At 37.2% G+C, this 16,584-nt stretch overlaps 1 protein-coding gene across 2 annotated transcripts in view; it reads right to left on the bottom strand.

Annotated features, from left to right (window-relative positions):
- Window positions 1-16,584, bottom strand: part of LOC103921778 — a 65,796-nt gene that overhangs the window by 39,528 nt on the left and 9,684 nt on the right. For both annotated transcript variants that reach the window (XM_009329799.1, XM_009329800.1), the window contains exons 8-10: window positions 7,634-7,830; window positions 5,238-5,302; window positions 2,081-2,187 (exon numbers count right to left, since the gene is read on the bottom strand). In XM_009329799.1, the coding sequence (XP_009328074.1) occupies window positions 2,081-2,187; window positions 5,238-5,302; window positions 7,634-7,830 (369 nt within the window). The remainder of the gene's footprint in view (window positions 1-2,080; window positions 2,188-5,237; window positions 5,303-7,633; window positions 7,831-16,584) is intronic.

The following is a 16,584-nucleotide window of genomic DNA, read 5'->3' as shown; positions in this document are numbered from 1 at the left end:
TGAAGCAGCGTACAGGACTTAAATACAAAATGTAATTTTCCAATTGTTATGAAGAGTTGAAGGTGGTCCATGTACCACAAATGAGGCCATCTTTATTTTTATGACCACAGAAAGACAGATACTTGATTTAAGGTACCTAAAGTTTCAAACCATGTCTATAGTAAGTTATTTTAAGTTATTTATCTACAAACATTACAGTTAGAGATACTAGAGTTCAAAATACATTCTGTGGGTAATTTTTAGCCCTTTCACGTGTCTTGGTAATGCAACAGAGAACCGTCAAAAATAAGAGGACTCCAAAGACACTTCTTCACACATATACTGCCAAATCTCTCCTGCTTTCAAAAATGAATAAAGGAGAAGCATTCAAGGAAGAAGTGAAAGAAGTCATATTACAAGCTGCCAAAGCTGCTTAATGTCTTCAGCTGCCAACTAACTGGACCTGTACAATTGAAGCACTTTAAATTTGTGCACCTTATTCTGTACTTGTTGCCATTAGACTACTGGGCAGAATTTAAGCTAGAACGGACTGGAAGCTGGCTAGCTGAAAGATCATGTCCTCCTGAAAGACATTCTCTTGCAACAGGAATTGGTAGAAAGACTGAAGTCAGAGCTTTCTAAAGAGATGTAGTTGCTGGTAGAGCATTCTGACAGTGATCAGAATAGCTTAACTCTTATTCTGTATCTGGGCTGACATACACAAATCTTTTGAACATGCTGAATAAACGATTCCACACATTAAGCTCTTTAAGACACTGTTTAAGATGGAGAATATATTGATGAGCAATACTGTATATTTTGATTTTTAACGCACAGAACTAGCCATGGCTAATCCAGGCATGCCTCATGGGCTGGAGGCCACTTATCAAGCCAGTTAACCAGCCTTTGGCTACCTCCCATCACCCCTCTTCTGAGGATTACTCAGGACAGCACAGTAAGCAGGCTGAATTAATTTTCCAGTGGTCACAGAGGCAGTAGCACCACAAGCTGTTCAATCAGACAAACATTCACGTAGTCCAGTCTGAAATAATGTCCAAGAGCAAACATGAAAGGGAAAATATAGCATTCTATTTCCAAAATAATCCCCTAGCTCCCAAAAATATTGCTTTTCTGGGACTTCTGAGTCTTTGTATTTGACAGCTCCTGTTTTTTTTTCTTCATTGATTTTCTCAGTAGCTCTTGGCATGTACACTTTTAGCATTCGCACCACTCTGAAGAAAGGGATTTCATAGCTTAATTACACATCCCGTATCAGCCCGCTCTCATCTGCTATGTCTCTTGAGGGAAGTCACACAGCTCCTCCTTCACAGCGCTGTACAGGGGCACGAGCAATAAATCACTCTAAGTCCACAGTAAACCTTGCATTTCTGACAGGTATCTATCCTAGTGTACTTGCTGCATGGGTCAATAATAGCCAGGGGTGGGGGAAGTTTTATATGAAACATGGCACAGAGATAGATCTCATAACTAGAAAGATTGGGGCTATCGAGTAAATGCTCAGAGACTTCCATGAGGATATGGAATTCTATTTAAGAGCAATCCCTCCTCGCCCAAATATACTGGCATGATAATATGACTAGAGGTTTATCAGTCTGTCTTACAATTGTAAAATTGTTCTAGCAAACAAAATCATTAGTCACATTTTAGAAGGTACTGAGATAATTTTGTTTAAAACACAAACTTGGTAAACTGCCTACATTTCATAGCACTAAGATTTTTGATAAAAAGAAGTTCTGTGAAAATCAGTGAAAGTAGTTTCACGTAGGTTTCTCTCTGGCACCTAATAAATTCTAATCTGAATCACAGTTTTTCCCTCATTCATTTGGGTTTCTCTCCACTATCCAGCTATCTATTTTCAACAATATTTGAGACCTTTCTCACTCCGTCAAATGTAGCTGAAGTGTAGTTATATGTTGAAAACAGGTTTCCTAAACAGGCTACTTAAGTCTTGAAATGTCCTCCCAATTGGAAGATTATAATCTTCTAGGGTTCTTACAAGGTTAGCATGATTGCCATATGTCACAGTTCTATTTTCATCATCTCTGAAAACCAAAACCCCTTCCAAGACTCAAATACTAACCTTTGAAGAATACTTTCTGCAGTGCGTTTTCCTTTTTGTACTGCCTTTGGACCTCCCACTGGACAGACAGCAGTAGCTCTGAAGCCATCAAGGTAAGTGGCATTTACCTAACGATAAAGGGATTATGAAATTACATGGGATTCAGTACTGATATGCTATAAATGCTCTCTGACAATCATTACCCGTACATTAAGCAGAATCGGAATAGCAAGAAACCATCATCAGCATCACAAAAGTTTACTCCATTATTTAAAATTCAAAATTCTGTTGGAGGAAGATTCAAATCTGCAAAACTGTGAAACTCTGAATCACTTCTCATCGCCATCCTTAAATTCTCTTGTACTTACCTATTTTGGTACATAGGACACATTCTGATGTTGAACAGCTGAATAATCCATCACAGTGAAATAGATCAGACATAAGTTTCCCAGAAGTATTAAAGTAAACGTGGAAAAATATCACATACACACACAAAAGAACATGCTATACATTGCAAACATTTAACTAATGAGCATTTTACTAGACTTCCAGTGCTACGGCTGCTTAACAGAGCTCTAATACAGTGAAAGTAATGACCATAAATGTGTGGCCATAAACGGTAGAAAAGCTTTAACAGATCTATTTAAACTAAGTATGAATAGCATTTCCAACATTTCTTACCTAACAGAAAAACAAAAACAGAAATTGGAGAACCTGGTAAGATACTCACCATAACTCTCAACAACCAGAAATGTTTGTCCTAGAGTAAATTTCCAAACACTTTACCTAGTCTACTTTTTAAGTGTCCCAAAAAACGGTGTTTCAGCTATTTCTTTTGAGAAGCTATTTCACAGGTAATGTATTTCTCATTATTTTCCCTGAAATTTACCTTATATCTCACTTTCTCTTATCATTGTTTTACTAACTACATTTCACCTTTAATGCAGCAATTAAATAATTTTCCCTCTACACTTACTGTAAAGTTACTGAAAGATGTAACACTCTTAAAATATTTCTAGCTTGTTATAATGCGCATTTAGTCACTTCCTAGCCAAGTTGAACATACTAAGTTCATTTCCTAAAAGTTAACTTCTAAAACAGGTGTGCAAAGCATATGTCCATTTGTCACTGACAGCCAATTAAACTTTCAAAAAATAGAAATATTTCACAGGAAGTCTAACTTACATATTTTAGAATATCATTACACTGTTTAATATACAAAACATAAGATATATTAAAAAATATATTCCTAAACACATACCTTTCAAATGCCCTACTTAAGACAATAATAAATAAATAAGAAATAAATTAAAACTTAATTCTTATTTTACTGCTATGTAAAAGAGTCATTCTGTTTTGTTTATTCCATTTCATGGTTCATCAACTGAAAATCTCAAACCTCAGTTATTTCCTTTACATATACTGAAGTATGGAAACGTAAAGGCAAGAACAAAAACTGCAGGAGGACAAGGCTGCTGAACAGAACAGTCACTGAAAGTTGTGAGAAGCAGCAAAACATACTCTGCTTCAAACCGCACACTCGGACCAAGGAAGAAAAAGTATTTCCTGCTTCATACATTCACGGCCTTCTGTATTTGCCCGTAACAAATTCCACTATTTACTACAGGAATAATAAGAGCATTAGCATAGCTGTCATTTGATTGATGGAATTTGATGTTTTGTACAAAAAGCATACTCTTCATTCTATGCCGTTTTTAGGAATTACTTCTAAATTGACTTATTCATCAGTTATACAAAGACACTGTAAGCCTGATTTTTAAAACTAAATATCTTTTAGAAATGTGCTTATAATTTATGTTTTAAGACTATTTTGTTGTTGTTTCAAACACAACAAAAACGTATTTTCAGATTAAAAAGACAGTTATTCCCAGATGCAGATAATGCAGACACAGATCACTCAGAGAAAGGAAATTTGTTGTTCCAGCATTATGTAACTAGAACTCTTGAAGTAATAATTAAAATTCTAAGGAAATGCAAAAAGCTGACAAGAAAATATTGCACTGAAATTGTAGGCTGCCTATCAAAAAAACCCCATCAATGCTTCATTGTATTAGGTGAAAGCTTAGAAATTAATTTTTCAGAATCCGTCTGATTGTTCAGACTACACTCCTATGCTACTTTTAAAATATCAAACCCCTTTTTCCATAAAGCTGATACAAACGTGATTACTAGAAAGCTGACAGAAGTGGAAAACTAACTAAGGGCATGAGAAGAGCGACCTGTGGTATACTACTCGATTCTAAAAATGCTTTGTCAGTATGCTTCAGTTATGGAGCCTTTAGAGAGCTCTTCTATTCTGACTTTACAACTCACCAAAACCAAACCTGCTTTGGTGATATTATTTATCTTTGAAATACTTTGTCTTTTAAAAACTGAAACTCCCTCTTATATAAAACTGGTTTTAAAAGCGTCAGAATTATTTTAAAAATGCAGTGAAGAGTTTCAAAGAAAAATTATGCTCAGACATACATTATATTATTTAAACAGAAATATTAGCACAATTCCCTGCTTTGGTTAACTCACTTTTGATATGACTGTGCTAAGCAGTAAATTTCTGATCTTGACCTTGCTTCTGTAAAAGTCAGTTTTCCCAGTAGCTTAAACAAGAAAAGGATCCAGCCCTACTGGTACTTCACCAGAACCGTATTACCCTAGCATCCATTCAGGGAATGGAGACCACTAGAAGACTATAGTAACAAACACAGAACTTCACAATTTTACTGGAAGTACGAGTTTCTTTCAACAGACTATTTCAGGAGACTATCAGTCTCATTCTTAGCTGCTCTCTTGACAGATGTAGTTACTCATTACTTACCTTTTGAAAACTACTTGGTAGATGAATTTCACAAGGAAATAGAACAAAATTAACATGCCACTATAAAAATCAGTAAGTACAAAGGTGTTGGCTAAGATGTTTTAAAAATTATTATTATTGCTAGAAAAGAACTACCCCGGCCATGTTAATACAAATTAACATGTTTTTATGTATCAAGGTTTGTCTTTTTTTCTTTTTCCCCTCTTTCTTTCACTCTCGGGGCAGGGAGGATGAGGATTTTTAAATGGTAACAGTTTTTGGCAGAAAATATTTAGTATTTTCTCCAAAATATAAAATTCTGTAAATCAAAAATACCTTACACCCCACAGAAAGAGATAATACCTTATAAAATGTTGAAGGAGGTGATCCTTTTGCTCCATGAACTTTCACTGCCCCACCGTCAAAACCTATAGTGGTTAAAAAAATCAATATTTAAGCTTCTTCAATATAACTTCAAAGACATTCTTTTGTGATACATATTAATCAAATGCACTTAATTAAAAAGCAAATCATTGATAGCTGTACTGCCACAGAAGAGAACCTTTCACGAAACAGTCCTCCCTGCTTTAGAAACACAAACAGCAAATTGGTGACTGAATTTATGACTTCAATGAGCCTTTTAATAGAATGCTTGAAATGTTTATTCATGTACTTAAAAAATACTTAACACAGAAAGCAGCCTTAGGACTTCAGACCCAATAGTTATTTTCTATTTAACAGCCAGTTACTGAACACACACAGAGCATACAATTTACTGTAGGCGGCTGGAGTCGACTGCAGTCCTTCACTTGGTAAAGAAACAAAACAAGAAAGATGAGAAACCAGTGAGAGCTTATTTGCCAATAGCTAAGTGAAGGGATAACTTAACTTCAGACTTCTTGTCAATAACAGAAACAGAACAGTCTGAATGTATGTTCTAGGGCAACCACCATGTTCAGTATTAGGAATATTAATGACAAAAAGAAACTGGAGAAAACTGGTGTCATGGTATCAGGTTCAAGTTTGAACTGGAAAAAATAAATAGGTGCAACTCTTTGATAATTAGTAGTGCAGGATCAGCACCTCATGTCAGACAGACAGAATTATACTGTAGCTCACCTGTACCTAACCTGTGCTTGCAAATATTCAGGAAGCAGTTCGAAGCTTTACACAAATACTCTGAAGAGATCAAATCAGAACATATCTGAAAAAGTGATGTGACTAGCAGAAGTTTTACACGTCACTCAAATAACATCATCACTCTCTCTGCAAGATTGATGACATAAGGTTAAACTAACTCTCTCAAACCAAAACCAGCACAATATAGAACAATATTCCTGCAGGCAAGGTGAAGATCTGGACGAGTTTCGTAGTCCAAGTGAAGGAGTAATACAAAGAAAAAACCCCGCAAAACAAAATGCGTAGCATCCATTGACAAAAAGAAAACAGAAGCACCTCTCAGTTCAAACACTGCAAGTAATCCAGCAGGACAATAAAACTGGCAATGTAGACAGCAAAAATAGATAGCTTGCCTGTTTTTACTGGTGTACGTGTCAAAGCACTTCAAATTAAAAATATTTAAGAAATCTGCCCATTTTCCATCTGTTATATTTCTAAGAGGGCTAACTGAAAGTTCATGTGAAAGTTCATTTTAAGTTCAAACATGTCATATCGGGTCATTTGCAAGCTAAAAGTTCATAGGAAGGTTAGGGGTTTTTTGTTGTTTGTTTTTTTTTTTTCTTTAAAAAAAGACTAGTGGCTAAGAGCAGCAAGCTGGCCTTATCAGCCTGTCATTGGTTATGTTGCATGAGCAGAAGGTTCACTCTACAATTTTACAGTACTTTCATTATTGAAGCAAAATATTTTTGATGCTATAGTGTTCTGAGTTTTATCACAGTAAGTTTTTAATTTGAGATTTCAACTGTTCTAAGTTTTATAAAGACACTCAGCATACTGTCACAGATTAATTTCCATTAGAATGAAAAAGGGTATATAATACAGATGCAGTAAAAAAAACAAACTTCAAATGACTGTAGTTAAACACTTTTTTCAAGCTGTCTTATCCAACCTACAGATCTTCAACTCTGTTAAGCCTGGGGGGAGGGTGGGGTGCATTTTGCTTTTAAAGCTAAATCCAGAACATACATTATACCCATCTTTAGTCTACTGGCTGTTGAGAGTTTCAAGGATAGCAAATGGACTTTTTCGAACAGAGGTTCTCTGGTGGAAGTCCTGTACCTAAGCATGCTTTTATCACTTAACATGATCCAATTAAATGTCTAAGAAAAACACCATTACCAAGTAGTGCTTTGAAAGACACAGCTTTCCATTGTTACTAACATTTCAAATGCCATATGGGAAAACATGTGCAAAACATATTTTTTTTTGAGCAACAAAACTGATCTGCAGTTTAAAAAAACCCACTGAAATCATAGTGGAGCTGTCTCAATGTCGCTCAAACAGAATACATAGTTTAAGGACTTGGCAGGTGCAAGGTGTGCATTAAAAAGTAAAGCAAAAGGAGTAGTGATCAAAGATTTAAATTAGTCAGCCAGCAAGATAAATAAGAGCATAGTTAAAATTTCTAAAGGAATTTTAGCAAAAGTCCTTGGAAAAAAAAATCAGTATAAAACAGTATCACACTCTAAGGAACTGATTTAACAAGAAATATGCAGAGAAAACATGGAAATTAAAGTAACTGCTTTAGTTTGATAACCCGGTTCCTTGACACAGATCTCTTAACATGTAAGAGGACTAACCTGGAATTTCAGTGATGGAAACTTCAGAAAAGTCACATGTGACATCTGGTAAAAGATACCGCTGAGGATTGCCCAATTCATACACCAACTGTTCAGCTACAGTGCCAAAAGAGATTAGTCCCCCTGTGTCTGGTGGTTTGGAAAGAATAAAGTCTCCTTCAGAGGAACATTCTACAATGGGAAAGCCTATGTTGTGCCTAGAATATGAAACACATTGAAAAAACCCTATAAATACAGAGCAAAAGCGAAAGAAAAATTAGTAACAACATACCAGAATTTTATGGTAATGACCAATTAAATAAAACTGATCAAGAGTTAGAACATTATCTTGTTGTTTCTGCAAAAACACACACAAGAAAAAGAACTGAACAAACTGCTCAACCGAAATAAGAGGATGCATTTTGTTGCCTGGCAAAGGAGTGCAGATATAACAACAGACACTAACAGTAAACAGATAAAAGCGGGGAAGGGAATGGAGAAGGAGACTAACAGAAATTGTTAAAGTAAAAAGAAGCCAAAAGAATTAGAGGACTATGATTAAAGAAGTAAATTCAGAACAAAAACCACAACTGCTAATTCTAGCCTAGACTGGCTACAGCAGCACACACAGCATGAAGGGGAAGACACATAAACACATCCTGCACGCTGGATTTGCAAAAAGGCAGTCAAAGCAGGAAGAACAGACTGTGCTGGAAGCCTCAGAGATGAAGGGAAGTAGGAAACAGGAATAATCACACCTATTAAGGACAATTTCACATGTTAATAATAAATTATACACAGAAAAGTTATAATCAGAAAACAGAAAGATATATGAAAGTTAAGATCTTCAGCCCTGAACAATAAAAGACAGAATGAACAGAAAATTATGAGGCATAGCAAAAAGAAAAGCAGTAAAACAGAAAATTACAGACATGTTTGTAAAAGAAAATATTCCTCCTCCTCACATTCTCACAAGAGTAATATACAGAAAGTGATCAAATAACTCATAGTAAGAGGCACATGCTGGTCATTACAGTAGTAGGGGGCAGAATTTTCAGGGTTCTGTGGATGAGATCTAGATATTTGCCTTCCCAGCTAAAAGGCTTTTATTTACAGAGAATTTGAGCAAAAGTAATGGCTTAAAAAAAAATTTAAAAAGTTCAAAAGTACCTGAAAATTAAAATAGAGCCTTAATATTCTTCTAAAAAGGCTACCTGGATCACTCCCCTCTCATAGGAAGTTGGAAATTGGTGCAAGTGTCCCAGAGACACAAAAAGAGAAGTTGAAGGAGATACAGCCCCTTGCAAAAGCAAAACTGTTCTAAAAAGGTCCTAATAATGAAAGGTGGTGAACATCACCATTCTCATTAAAGTCAATGACCTTCAGATCCTTTGTACATACTTAAAATCTGTCCATCCCTGAAATTAATTATTTTTCAGTGCTAGTGGGAACAATGTGCTGAACATACAACCAAACTGGTTATCAGCAAAGGTTAGATGAACACAGTTTGTATAACATAAATCCACAAAGTTTTGAAGGAAGTAAGCAAAGAAACCAGTAAACTCTTAAGTGACATTTGTAAGAGTTCATGGGAGTTTGAACAGATTCCTTATCATCGGGAAGCTTCAAACATAACCCCATTATTTAAAAAAAAGGATTAAGAGACAAGCTCTGTTACCAGAGATCAGCAACTTTAATACTGATAGTGTACAAAAGTTGGAAAGTATGGTAGCTGGAGGACACCTAGAAAAGCCCACATCGAATCAGTAAAGATTATACTTCATTAGACTGGTCTTTGAAACTATTTAAACCACTAAACAGATAAAGGGAAACAGAAAAACCCCACCCTGGTGAATACAAAGAATTGAATGGAATCAATAATTTTTTATATAAGTTATTCTAGATTTTTATTTTTTTGAGGGGAAGAGGAGGGAGAAAAGATGGTGGCAAGTATGTAACATTCAACATTTTGAAGTGTGACATAGAAAAAACCCAGCACCCAAAAAACCTCTCAATTCTTGGTCTTGAACACTCATGTAGGGTAACAGACTAACATACGTAATAATCCCAATTTTACAGGTAAGGAGACACAGACAGGAAGCATCATGATTTACCCAGTGTTACACAGCAGGCTCAGTCACTGAACAAGGCTGGAATTAAGGAGCTTTTACCCTCTTGGTGCCATGCTTGTGTGCTTTGACCCTACGATCTACCTGTCTTAAGGCAACAGCACCAGGTGCCTTGCTAGCAGGCTCAACACAGCTTATTCGAATCACTTACCCAAAAGTGAAATCACTTCCATCAAGACAGATTACCCAGTGCAGTCTATCCTGCTGCAGTGACAACTGGTATCCTTGCTGCAGCCCACTTTGATCTAAGTCATCAGCACACGCAACTCTTATGACGTTGCACCTACTCCCCAGTGATCTTTGTTTTGAAGAAAGAAAATGTGAACTGTAGACACTCAACTTTCTACTCTGAACCACTGCGTCTACTAACATCGATTAAACTTCAGTTTACCCAAGCTCCACTCTCAAAAGACCTGAACCATTAAAAAACAAAAACCAACAACAATATAGCGAGGCAAAGAGAAAAATTTCACTCCCTAAAATGGTTAAAATCTGGCAAACACTTAAATCATTAAAAGCAGACCAATCATGGAAGACAGCAGATAAACAGTGTCAGTATAAACAACACTATTATTCAGGTCCCTTAGTATGCAAAAGGAAGGACAGATTCTGATTTTCCTGTTATCTTAGGGCCATCAAAGTCAGAGGATCTTTATGGTGGAATTTTTTATGCTGCCAGAATAGCTGGAAGGAGACCATATAGGTATGAATGTACTTTCTGGAGCAGCTTCTAAATAGCCTCTAAGGTTGAGACATATTTGCTATATAAAAAAGACAGACAGCTCTTACCACTTGCAAAGTGTTGACCCAAAGCTTTTAAGAAAACTGTATGAAGGGAAAAGACATTCTAACACACAAAAAAACCCAAACAAAAACCAAAACAAACACCACCACCCCCCAAAAGAAAAAAAAAAAAGGGGGAAAAACAAAAGTCTTCCTCGGAAAGGCATGCTGACACAGGACACTAGCGTGTCCTAGCATGATAAGAATTTTCAGCTAGATTTAAACCATTCTGAAATTCACGACCCAGAAGGTCAATGAAAAGAACACTACAATCAGTGGCTTACTCTTTGGTCATCTCTTTCATTGTTACTCTGTTTCAACAGTTAGTGAAGGTATCAAGGAACACTTTTTGCCTTCATCTGAGATAAGCGTGAGGGATGTTTCCTCCTCAAGGTCCAACACCACCCAATGAACTTCCCTGAATGCTCAATTAGTTGCAGAAGATTTGTGTTCTCCCAGGTCACGTCAGCTCTGAAGGCTTCCCTCACATTTTAACAATTCAAAACATAGAGATGCAATAAATTGAGCAAGAAGCCCCTGGATTCCATCTGTATTGTAACTAGATGACTGGGAAAATACATACATCCTATACTACCTCATAGCAGATGCCAATAATCACCTACATTAACATATGCATGCTTAGGAGAAAAAAGTATTTTGTATATTGCTAAAAGACATTACTTCAAATTAATTTTCAGCTTGGAAACAAACTGGGCCAAGTCACCCCTATGGCATGGTTCAGTCAAGTGACAGCTACTTAAACCTAGCATTAGAGCTCACTAGCAGCAATAGCTCCCTGGATGGGGTATTCTAGCACATACCACAGGTACTATGATCACACCGTCACCTTGATCAGCACTTCCACTGAAAGAAGTAACTCTTTGCCCGATTCACGAGTAGGTTTTGCGGAATGACTACAGACCACATGACATCCGCTCTGTAACACGCCAACTTTATGCTGGCCATAACTCACAGCCAAGTTGTAATTTTGTACAGCGTAGCAGGGGAGTTAAACCACAGAACTATGAACTTGAACTTCAGCAGCAGCTACAGTCATGGCATCCAAAGTGGCACCCTTCAATAATACAAGAACTGCATCAGTTTAGTGATAAAAACCCCTAGTAGGATGGGGCAATATCAAGCAATGTAAACAATTCTGAAAGGAGACTACTAAAATGAATTCTAATTAAATTATATGATCGTGTAATTAATAAAATACAGTAGTAGAGATAAATATAAAAGTACCACTTTTAAAACATTTTGAGCAGTTCTTTTAACACAGAGTTAAAATACAGAAGTAATATACATCAGTTCGTGAAAGGAGATGACAACTACCATTCTTTTATCCAAAATGTGTGTTTCAGGTTTCGTGTTTCGTATTTAACAATTAAGTTATATGCATTAGTAAACCAGAGCACTGAATAAATCCAAGCTAAGACTAAACGTCAGAAACCCCCTCCAAGCTGGGGCTAGGTGAGGAGTTAATAGTTAAAGCAGGTCCTCACTGACTACAACAGAGGGGTAACAAAGTTCCAAAACTGGTTTTGCTGCTGAAGCCACCTTCTCAGCAACCACCTCAGCTGCTATCCTATTCTAATAGGAAACAGGGCTCTGAAATTGAGTCTCCTGTCAGTTCTCCGCCTGCCAATGACTTACTCTTGAATTATTTTTTTTCCATGTAAAATGCTGTTTTTTCCTTCAGGTTTGGCTCTCAGAAATATTACAGTTTATGGGCATGTCACAGGTGATAACATGAACCATCTAAGCAGAGATCTTCTCTGTCTACTCTCAGACAATGCACTATTGAACCTCTGTGCAGCTATGAAGATGGCCTTCTTTCTTGTTTTGCTGCGTATCTTACACCGTTTGCATTGCAGAAAAAGTAAAATCCATGATCAGTATTGGGTCCTGTTTGGCTCAGGGAGAGACACACTGTCTTGAGATAAAACAGGTATTTCTTCCCTCATAAGGTGCCAAACCCCTCAAGTATCTCATTCTGGCCGCTACTGGTAGACTGGGGAGATTACTGGCAACAAAAGATGGGACAGTTAGTGTAGCACATTTACTTGCAGGGGAAGAAAGAAAAACAAAAAAACCACAGCAATGCATGTGACGTGGAAGTGAACCAGGGCCCAAGTAGGCTGTGGTATCAACTTTTAGCTTTACAGCTAATGCAGCTTCCTGGGATGTGACTCAATGAACGTCATGCTGAGAAGAGCTCTAAGCCAAGCTTCTCAACTCCCTGGGCATGTATTTCAACCACAAAAAGAAGAAACTGCTACCACCTCTAGCAGTGTTTTTACAGCCAATTCGAAACTGCTAACGTGTCAGGCAAGATCAGCACAAACTTATGGGTAAGGATACACATCCCTACAGGTCGGTACCAACATGTTTCCTAACTTCTGCTGCAATTCCAATTTAGGCAAAATTTATTGATTGCATCACTTATCTCCTCTGACTAGGGCATTTCAGAGTATGCCTTGTATGTAAACTCTTAACGCCTAGACAATTTCAGGCCAATCAGACAGGCTACCTGGTGTTTTCAGCTGCCTGGAATAGATGGTGCTACACAGAAAAAGGCATTCCACATTGCTTAATTTGGGACTTGAACAGAATCCAGCATACGAGTCCCAATCAGCAATCTGGATCCAGCCCTTAAGAGACTACAACTAGTGACTTACCCTTTTGGTTGGCCCAGGCCAGAGGATTATGCAATCTCAACCATGGTACACTCCTGGCTTAGGGCAAAATGTCAGTGTTTATCATCTCCTCAAAATGATTACTCTACTGATCAGCATTAGTTTATTCTCTCCTGCATTTCAAAACAAAACAATGTACTAATCACCCACTGGCACTAAATTAAGAAACAGCAGTGTCTGGGGTTAAATGAAATTAAATACAGAGCTGTGCATTATCAATATAGTTCTGGCATCACGGTTCATTTTGACACATTGCGTGAATTCCCTATTGAGTGCTGGGCACTAGACATTAAATAGGGAGCAGTGATGTATTATCACTTCTTCTGACCACCTATTGACATATATTACTACACAAATAACAGAAAAGGAATAAGTGCCCTTTTTGATAACATTTACTTAAAATCAGTCATTTAAGAATGCACATTAGTCTTCTATAATCTGTCAACTAACGGTTTCTTACATTTTCTCTGCTAAACATCAGAGAATCCACACAAGAAGTGAGTCAAGCAGCCTTCCTCTCACTGGAAAAGTCAACGGCATCTATCTCCTCTACCTGACTGTACGTTTTCATGAAAACTGGATGAAGTTTTACAGCTTCAGGATTCCTGCCTTTAAGTCAAATACATTAAGGAGATACACCCAGCACAATTAAAGAAATCCCAGTGCCTTAGGTCAGCAGACAGAAATCAACTAAGCCTGGCTTCTATCAACTAAAGTAACTCGGAGAGTCATGAGCTGGAACATGTACTTTACTTGTTTTACATTAAAAACTTACTTTACCGAGACAACAAAGAAAAAGAAAGAATAGCTTAGCTTTTAACAGCTAAGTATTCAATGGCCACAATATACCCACATGAACATTCCTGAGACTTAAAGCACCCTTTTGCAGTGGAATTGAATTCCCAGAAGTGGTCTGCATCAAACATTTCAAGAAAATTAAAAACAAAACAAAAACACACAAACACAAAAAAAAAAACCCCAAAACTAAAAAACTATGTTGGATGAATGAAGTGGGTCCAATCCAGTGCCTCAATGCTCATAGATGCATGATAATGTATGCATGGAATGCGAGCTCTGACTCTGACTTGCCTGGCTTAAAGTGCTCTTGTTTACACAGTTAATTATTTTTGCTTATGCATAAACAATAGACAGATAAGGTTTATAAGCCTAAAAATTTGATAAATTCTTCCTTTTTTTGTTTACAAGTTAGAAAAAACTCATACCCATCAGTCCTTCTTAGCAGTACACTTACACCTTTTTCAGCAGCCAAAGACAGAAGAGTAATGTGGACTACTGTTCTCAGGGAGAAAAAAAAACCCAAAGACAGTCAAAAAATTACCCGAGTCTAATCACAACGTAAGTCTACCCGCTGCAATAAGATGTGAGGAAAAGAGAGAGATTGCCCTCTAGTGTTCAGTCACCAGAGAACAGCATAAGTGCTGTGAAAGATTTTCTTAAGCTCTAGCATAAAGGTCCAGTAAATGTTTGCAGAGCTGAACGGTAAGTGGTCTTGGCTGCATGAATGCACTCATGGCAGCGAGAAATTCCTATGTGAAAGGAGCTCTAACGACAAACACAGATATTTGACTTGGCTTCTTCCCCCCACATTTACTGACTTTGTCAGGCTGGTTTGGATTTAACCTTATGTATCACAGACACTATGATTTACTAAGATCTAAATTACACATGCTTACTTTCAGGAGACTGCTAAAAATGTCGCTTTTCCTAAATGAGGGAGAAATTAATAAACTATAGTCAAATAACTTCTGCAAACTCTGTCAGAGCTCTGTTGACCTATTGGCAATGTAATGTTGGTGGCAGCAGGTATTGCATGTTTTGGTCATTACTGAAACTATGAATGATCATATTATTGTGCGTTATTATGCAATGCATTATCTGCATGCATTGAAAACAGATTCAGACCGTCTAAATAACAAAAACCCCACCCCACCAAGTTTCTTTAACTTAAGGAGTCAACAGGTTACTACTAAGCTGTCAAATGGAAAATGCATTTTCCTGCAGCCCAAAGGCTTTCATAGTATTTCCTCTTCATGCATTTGGACCTAAATATAGTAAACAACTATTTATTGGCGGAGGGGGGAGCAGCAAAGCTCTCCAACAAATCTCCTCCCCTCCCTCCTTCTCCCCGTATCCTAAATGGATGTGCTGGGTAAGTTCACTTTAGTCAGTCTTCTACTCTGCCTCTCCAAATATAAAGTTAAAGATCACACATTATTTTGGTTTTCACTAGTTTTAGGTGTTTATCATACAGGCTGACATGTAACATGCTTTTATTTCAAGAATTTCATCAATTAAATGCCTAAGGCTTTTTCAATGTGCAAACAAAAACACTAGTTTTAAGGCACCGTGATTAATTCTTTAGTAGACTTAACCTGAAGGTAAATAAATTACTGTTATATTAGCAAAGATACAATCATGCACGGTTCAGAAGTATGCGTGCAGATCGATGGGGACAAGATGACAGAGCGGTATTGGGTGCTAACCTTCTATATTCTTTAGCAGCAATTCAAGTCAGCACCAGTCAACTCTAAGGCACAAGACTACTATGATTTTAGACAGTTACATGACTTTTATACACACACTAGTATTAGCTATGCATATACAATGTATATATACTTGTCCGTAAAATTAGCTACTCCCACTCCAGTAGCTCATGGTTTAATATACTCAAACTTCCTTTTTTGTTTTTAAACCAGACTGCCATTTCTCTCAGAAAAATCCTTAAAAATAAAGAACTACTAAGCATTTTAATAAGAGAAGTAGTATTCTGCTTTTTCTTTCATTCTTTTATAGAGCGAGGTCTTTTGGAGTCACAGTTACAGGAGATTTTAAGAAGTTTCATGATACAGCATAATAAAATCATCATGAGATAGATCAGAATAGGAATAAGATTAGCAGTTACAAATTTCCAAACTGAAAAGAATGTCTCATTGCCATAAACCCTCTCATTCAATTTCCCATTGAACACAACAGTGAGGAACGAGTGCAGTTTGTTCAGGGCTAGCAGCCTTCTAATAGGTGAAAAGAAATGTCTGACCCTGTTTCTTTCAATGCCATATGTGCCTTCACCTGTAAATCAGCAGTGTTCAGGAACTCAGAAAAGCGGAATACATCTTTCAGGATCACGCTTTGAATCAGAAACAGTCACTACAAGTAGCAGAAAAAAAGCTTGGGAGCCCTAGGGAACTAGCCCAGGAGAGCAGCTCTTCAGATTGCAGGGCACAGTGTCCTGCTGATTCATCCACCTGGACTACAGGCTGCCCCCAGTGGCCTCCTTCCCAGGGTCAACTTGGGAACAGGAACACACCGGATGGAAGCCACCCTTCTCTCCTGCATCTCT

The sequence above is a fragment of the Pygoscelis adeliae genome, unplaced genomic scaffold, assembly GCF_000699105.1.
Source record: "Pygoscelis adeliae isolate BGI_AS28 unplaced genomic scaffold, ASM69910v1 Scaffold67, whole genome shotgun sequence".
Classification (NCBI taxonomy): domain Eukaryota; kingdom Metazoa; phylum Chordata; class Aves; order Sphenisciformes; family Spheniscidae; genus Pygoscelis; species Pygoscelis adeliae.
The sequence above is the reverse complement of the archived record's forward strand: the minus strand, read 5'-3'. Positions and strand labels throughout refer to the sequence as shown.